At 47.9% G+C, this 7,713-nt stretch overlaps 1 protein-coding gene across 1 annotated transcript in view; it reads left to right on the top strand.

Annotated features, from left to right (window-relative positions):
* The window catches only part of Kntc1 (kinetochore associated 1), a 96,168-nt gene extending 95,783 nt beyond the window's left edge, over positions 1 to 385 (top strand). The window contains exon 61 of the mRNA XM_023720670.1: positions 347 to 385. Within this exon, the coding sequence (XP_023576438.1) occupies positions 347 to 367 (21 nt within the window). The 3' untranslated portion in view covers positions 368 to 385. The remainder of the gene's footprint in view (positions 1 to 346) is intronic.
* Positions 386 to 7,713: the final 7,328 nt, after the last annotated feature.

The following is a 7,713-nucleotide window of genomic DNA, read 5'->3' as shown; positions in this document are numbered from 1 at the left end:
GCTGGGATTACAGGCGCCCGCCACCACACCCAGCCTCAGTGCTGTCCCAGCACGCCCCGGTGGCAGGGCCGGCATGGGCGCTGGGGTTTCCCTGTGCCTAAGCAGGCACTTTAGTCCACTGAGCCATCTGGCCGGCCCTCAGATTACTCTTTTGAAAGTGGGAAACTATTGATGCCGGAGAGAGACTTGCAGCCCTTAAAGTGTGTTTCTTCTTAGTCATATCTGCCCAAGACACCAACTAATTTTATATGTAGATTTTATCAACTGTGGTTAATTCTCACATTGTATAGTTTATTTGACCATTTTCTGATACTCATAAAATGTTTCCCTGTCTTTTCCCATTTAGATGTTCCTTAATGGATTATAGTAAATCATCAATCCTTTTTTTCAAAAATGATGAGAAAATCTGAAGTCTGCTACTAACCATATTTATTATAGTTTTAAAATTGTATAATCTATATGCACTTGCTACCACAAGAATAACTAAAAATGCTCAATGTTAATATAATTACCCAATAAAGAACTTGTGTCCTCAATCAGTAATGTTGTCTCAGTTGCCTGTACACATTGTAACCTTGGCTTTCTGTCCCATCCATGAGGGACAGTGCAGACATGGCCTCCCCTCGCTGTTAAGCAAAGCAGCGGTTAGCTTAAATCCTGTTTCCTCCATGTAAAGAGTATCAGCCTTTAGAACACCGGCCTCAGGCAGTACTTACGTGCTGTAGTTGCAGTGGGCATCAGACTGGTCATACAGGGAATCCCCGCGGGGTGGGCCCAGGCGAGAGGGCCCTGGTGCGCCAGACCCAAAGGGACAGAGTGCATGGAGCCCGGCGGCCGCCGAGGCCGGGAGCTGCCCACGCCGCGCACACGGAAGCCCCGCCCCCTCCAGCCAGCGCCCCGCCCCGTGGGAGTGGAAGGAGTGGAAGGGGAGCTCTCGCAGGGCGGTGCCACGCAGGCCCTGAGGGGAGACGGTCCGGCTGGGAGGGGGGAGAGAGCGCAGTGCTTAGGAGGCCGTCTTGACGACTGAAGCAGTGAATCCTGAAAGGACTTCGGTTCCCTGGAGGTGAGAAGTGCCAGGGCCAGCGGACGGGCTGGCTCGACAGGGACAGCCGCTGCTGGAGGCTGGGGGGCCTCGCCATCCAGGACAGGAACGGAGAAATGGCAAAGTGGCACGACGTGTTTCTGCTCTTTTTGGTGTTTATAGTGCCTATCGTTTCTCCTCTTTTTTTTTTCCTTTAAGAACAGTACATTTAAGGGCTGGGGAGATAGCTAAGTAGAATAAGCACTTGCCTGGCAAGCACAAGGTCCTGAGTTCAGTCCCCAGTACTGGAAAAAAACACCAGTAGAAAAAAAAAAAAAAAACCAAAACAGTACATTTAATACATTCATAAGAATCCAAATTAAAAACATTTTCACATATGTCTTTCTTGTTGGACAATACAGAAAACAGTGTTTCAAATTTTCTATTTAACAAGAAAAAGATGCAATCTCTGCTTGACATAACAAATTTAAAACATAAAACCTATGGGGTAATTTTATTTGCTTGTGTCCTGTCTTTTTGAGAAAAGCTCTCGCTATGCAGCTCAGGCTGGCTTTAAGCTCACTTTGTAGCCTCGGCCGGTCTTGAACTCGCAGCAGTCCTCCTGCCTCAGCCTCCTGAGTGCGGGGACTGTAGGGATGTGCCACCACACCCCACATAACCTATGTTCACTGAACTGCTGCACCAGCTCCAGCCCCGTAGGCCCGGGCAGTGTCCACACCCCCAGGGGACCTCCGGCTCTCCATGAAGCGTGAGAGAAAATCAGAATCCTACAGGGAGCTCCTCGGCCCCCCGTAAGGAGCGCCCTCAGTGCTGACCTCCAGAGCCCAGCACTGCTAGTTGTTTCTCCTTTTAAGCTTAAGCAGCTGTTTGGAAGTCCAGTTTACTGTGTGTCACTGGAGATTTGTGCCTGATGCTAACTGTCCCATCTCCTTTGGGGATCTGCGTGTGTCATGAGCTGAGTCCTTTATGAGAAAGTAAGTCAGGCACAAGGGCACACACTCGGAGTCTCAGCTGCTTGCCAGGCCGATACAGGAGGGTCCCTAGTCCAAGGCTAGCCGGGGTAACTTTTCTGTTCTTTGAGACTGGGTTTCACTCTGTAACTCAAACTAGGCTTAAACTCACTATGTAGTCCACTCTGTCCTTTTCCCTGGTAACCCTCCTGCCTCAGCCTTCTAAATGTTGGGAATACAGGTGTGTGCCACCACACCAGCCTAGCCTGGGTAACTTAGCAAGACCTTGTCTCAAAGATTTCTATAACCCTTTTCTCAAAGGGTTGGGAAGCTGGGCATAGTGGTGCACATCTGTAATCTCAACACTTAGAGGCTGAGGAAGGATGATTACTGTGAGTTTGAGGCCAGTCTGGGCTACATAACAAGACACTATCAAGGAAAAAAAAATACAGTATGTGACCATATATATATATATATATATTTTTTTTTTTTTTTCAATAGTTGTTACTTTAAAAAGTATGGTTTAAGGGCTGGTGAGATAGTTCAGCGGACTAAGCGTCTGCCTTGGCAAACAGGGTTCAACCCTGGTCCCACATTGCTGCGCTGGCCCCACCCCTGGGGCGCGCTGAGCCAGCAAATGAGTCCAGGAATGGTGATGCACAACTGTAACCCCAGTGCTGAGGAGGCTGAAAATAGGAGGAACACTATGAGTCGGAGCTACATAGTGAGACTACCAAATAATATAATTTTTTTAAAAAGTATGGTTTAACTAAGAAGAATATATGCAGTGTATTATTTGTTGAAACTGTACTTTTGATTTGATTTGAAACTGTCTCATTGCTATATGTTTATCAATAAAACTTTGAAAAGAAAAAAAATTAAAAAAAAATAAAATAAAAAAATAAAAAGTATGGTTTAGCTCAAGAATGACCCCCAAAACTCACATGTGCTCTGAGGCAGGGCTGAGGGCAGGTGGTTGGAGCTGGGGGACCCACAGCTCACTCGGCTGGGTGGTGGCCCTGATTAGCTGAGGGTTGCTGCAGCGAGGCCTGGCCTGGGCCTGCGCTTCTAGCTTCCTGGCTGTGGTACCCGCGAGCCACTTTCCTCAGCCCCTCTGACCTGTCCCCCAACCTCCTCTAAGTTGCAAATGACAGGTTTTTTGTCAGTGACAAAACGATAAGGCTGGGCTGGGGCCGTAGCTCCTCAGCATAAGTGCCTGGCACGTGCAAGCTCCCAAGCTCGAGCCCCAGTACTGTAGAAAAGAAAAATGGCAGGACAATGTTGTGCAGCTGGGTGGCGGTGGGCTCGACCGTGCAGCACTGCCAGTGTTCCCACCGTAAATCTGAATTGTTCACTTTACAGGGGTTAATTCTAACCCGAAGAACAAAAGCAAGCCAGAATTTGGGGGTGGAGTAAACCTCTATTTTTCTATTTCTCTTGCTACTTACGACTCAAAACCCCGCGCACAGGCGGAAGTAGAGAAATAATGAGTCCCAGACCCGGATCTCAAGAAGCCGGAAGGCTGTGCGCTCCAATGGGCACAGCTGGAGAAAGCCCCCAGAGGGCTCTCTTGAGCCAGGGCCTAGACAAGAGGCAGCCTGCCAAGCAAGAACTGTCCTGCTTCGCCCCAGGAAGGCCAGCAGCCCCGCCCTGTGGCAGCACACTTAAGCACAAACAGGTAAGTTTAGCAGGCACGGTGGCACGCTCTACACTCTGGGAGGCTGAGGCAGGAGGGTCCTGAGTGTGAGCCCAGCCTGGGCAGCTTTACTAGACTGTCTTAAAATTTAAACAAGGGCTGGGAGTGTAGCTCAGCGCAAAGCTTCTGGGCTCGATCCTGACTGCTGAGGAGAACAGCACCCTGAATACCGGAAGTGAGTAAAGCTTGGAAAACTAACATGTGGGTGACGTTACCCAGAGGTCACCGGAGCTCACCACTATTTCCCGCGGAACATGCGTTTTAGTGTGGAAAGAAAATGTTTGCCTGGTAGACTGTTCTCGGTTTACAGAGTTTTTGTTAGACATTTTTTAAATGACTTTTTAAAATATAAAAACAAAATTTAGGGTCACAATATACTTTGGCGGGGGGTGTTGGCTTTTGAGACAAGGTTTTGCTGTGTGTTGGAAACCAGATCCTGGAATGAACAATCATGAGGTACATGTGGTAACGTGCCCAGCTCCTTGGCCTGCAGTCTGAGCAATGGGCTCACCTGCATTCCCAGGGCTTGAGCAAAGAGCTCACTGTGTTCCCAGGGCTCTGAAATGTGTGGTTTCGAGGGCAGCCAATAGCTCAGCGGACTAAAGCGCCCCCAGGGTGCGCCGAGACAGCAATTGAGACTGGGCGAGGTACTGTGCGCCTGTAATCCCAGCTCGAGGGAGGCTTGGGACTCAGAGGCGGATCACTGAATCCCATCTAGTCGTGAGACCCTGAACACCCTGTAGACCCCTCCCTAAAACCAGTACTATTCTGGACTACTGGACTCTTTTAGAATATTTTGCTGAGTTAACACACCTATGATATTCAAATAACGGAACTAAACAAAAAAGGGGATACAGATGAATGTTCATTTTGTATGTGTATTCAAAGTGGTTAGGATAGATATATAGTTACATTCTCTTAATGAATAGACGGATTTGTCCTAATAGTGTCTGCAAATAAGATACCATGTCCGCATCTTATACAGCAAATAACCACTAGGAAGACAATATGCAATGTGTTAATTATTATTTTTTAAAAAAATTTTTATTTATTTGTGTGTGTATGTGTGTGTGGCCAGCTCAGCCCACCAGGGGGCGGGGCTGGCTGGCATGTGGTGCTGGGGGATTGAGCTGTCGGTCCCTGTGCTTTGCTAAGCTTGTTCTAAGTAGGTGCTTTAGACCACTGAGCCATCTCACCAGCCCCAATGTGTTAATTATTGAAACTCCTACCAATTTGGTTTGAAACTGTCTCATTACTATTTGTTTCTCAGTAAAATTATGGGAAAAAAAGGATTAAAATACCAAAATAAATAAATAAATAAATAAATAAAACGTGTGGTCTCCTCTTTATTAGTTTGGCCTTGGTAGGCTCTTCCGTTCCCAGGGAAACAGAGAAGGCTTAGAGTTAACTAAGGCATTGGGCACTTGTTCAGGACTTTCAATATATAACTCTAAAATAAACATAACTGCCCAGCCAACAGCTTCGTCCTCCCAACCCGGGGTTTCTTTTCTTCTCCGTCTTGCCTCTAGCCTGTTCCCCTCTGAGGGTTGGACCCCCCACGGCTACGTAGTGCAGGCTGGACTTGAATCTACTTAGTAGGCCTGGCTAGCCTCAAACTGGAATCAGTCCTGCCTCCGTCTCTCAAGCACTGGGGTAACAGGTACACCACCAAGGCCAGCCACAATATAATTTTTAGTTTTTTTAAAAAAATGTATAAGATATGTACGGAAAATACAAGATATGACTAATCCCTTAGGGAGATTGCATTTTGTTGGTTTCTCTGTCACTTTTTCATGGCTTTATAAATTCACAATCCTACCGCATATACGATTTTGTATTTGATAGCCTTTTCAGTGCTATAATATTATTTACTTATTGCAATACTAGGAATTGAACCCAGGGCCTTACACACGCTTGGCAAGCGCTCTGCTGCTGAGCCGCACCCCCAACTCTTCATTTCCCCAAAAGTAGTACTTGTGACAGTTTCGCTTCATGGTCATTGGTCATTGGTAATGTAACAAGTCCACGGGATTCAGAGCCAGGTAGGCTTGCCTCACAGTTCTGCTTCTATATTTAGGCTTATGAGTTAGGTGGGGTTGCTTAATCTCTCTGAGCTCAGTATCTTGTCCATAGCTTGGGAATAAGAGGCTCTCCCACCATCTGTTACCATAGAATGGTGCAGGCCCTTCCCCGGGCGTGGTGACTCACACCCACAATCCCAACACTGGAAGGCTGAGGCAGGAGGATCTGAAGCCCCTGCTGGGCCATGCCGAGCCGCCCCTCGCTGAGCGCCTGCCTGGTAGCATAGCTCACTCTTCACCCTGGTGCTTCTTTGGTAGCATAGCTCACCCTCACACAGATTGAGCCTAAGGGAAACCAAGCATTGGGCTGGAATCGCACGTCGTGTCTCACTGTGTTCTGTTATAAATCTGCAGAGCACAGAAGGCATCAAGTGGTGGCACTAGAAGGTCACGGATGGAAAGCTGCCTGCAGGCTTCGCTGGCTGACGCTATTGAACCCAAATGCCCGGTACCCCTCTTAACCCCGGTTTCCTCCTGCAGGAAAGAGTCCTGGCTGGACAGAGGGTTGCTGTCTCTGTGCCAGAGAAGTTTGCTTGTTGGTTGGTTGGTTGGTTTGTTGAGACACGAGCTGGCCATGCAGCCCAGGCTGGCCTCAGACTCACAGCTGTCCCCTTCCTGCAGCCTCCCGGGTGCTGCGATTACAGGCCCAGCCCAGGGGAGAAGTTACTTTTTGTTTGTTTTTGAGAAGTTGCTCTTTTGAAACATAATTCCGAGTTTAAAAGTGCAGGTGGCCAGGATCCTTATTTTTGTATTGTCTGCTTGTATTACCTCTGAACACTAATTTTATTTTTACACTCTCATCTCCCAGCCCCTACTTTTTGACAACAAATTTTTTGTAAAGATCTTAGCTATTTTCTGAGTATCCCCTTAATGCTTTTTTTTTTGTTTTTACCATTACAAATGAGATTTCATTTTACATCCCTAACTGGAAGCAGCATTCACAATGGGACTATACAAACAGAGGTCAAAACAAAAATCAGTGTATTTTGTTCATTCCCTACGCCGCTGCCTCCACGTATTGCCTCGATGTGAAGCAGGCCTTGTCACAGGCCCCGCACTTCAGGTCGCAGCCCCACCACACGGGGTGTGGGCAGGAGCTGGACTTAGGGCTCTCCCTCCTGCCGAGAGTCACAAGCCCTGAGTTGAAGTCGGACTGGCTCGCGGGCGCTGCAGGGTCCAACTCTCCGCCTTCCCAGCCCCTCTCTTCTGACCCGGCTTCCCCATCTCCCCTGAGCAGCCCCAGCTTCCTGCCGCGCTGCCGAGTTTCCCTCATACACCAACCAAAGTAATCTCTTCTCTTGTCTGTGGACTGTCCTGTTAGGCTCAGAAGCCATTCAGTGCAGCACCTTGTTTAGGGGTTCGCTGCTTGTATCCCCACACCCGAGGAAAGTGATAGGCACATGGCCAGCTCCTAAGTGTAGTAATGCAGTGGTCCTCCCCTGTGGCCCCAGAACTCTGGGGACTGAACATTCAAATCCAGCCAGGGCAGGTTAGCAGTTTTACAGGACCTTGTCTCAAAAATAAGAATTGGGTCAGGCATGGTGGCATGGGCCTGTCGGCCCAGCACCCGAGAGGCTGAGAAAGTATCGCTACAAGTTGGAGGCCAGCCTAAACTATGTGGCAAGACCCTGCCTCATAAAAGAAAAAGGGAAAGGGAAAGCAAGAAAAAGAAAAACAATAAGAATTATCAGAGCAGGCTGAAGCAGGAGGATCACCATGAGTTTGCAGCCAGCCTGGGCTGCATAGTAAATTCAAGGCCAGCCTGGACTACATAGACTTTCTCAAAACAAGCAAAAAATAATGAATGAGTGAGTGAACTATTTATTTATTTATTTATTTGTTTGTTTATTATGAGCAGAATATATTTATTGAGAGAAAGAAAGTTCCTGTCCAAGAGAGGGACAGGAGCAGGGTCTACGAGGGTAGTTCCCCCAGATTTTTTTT

Source organism: Octodon degus, unplaced genomic scaffold (genome assembly GCF_000260255.1).
Source record: "Octodon degus isolate 3935 unplaced genomic scaffold, OctDeg1.0 scaffold00076, whole genome shotgun sequence".
Classification (NCBI taxonomy): domain Eukaryota; kingdom Metazoa; phylum Chordata; class Mammalia; order Rodentia; family Octodontidae; genus Octodon; species Octodon degus.
This window is presented reverse-complemented; position numbering and strand designations above follow the sequence as displayed.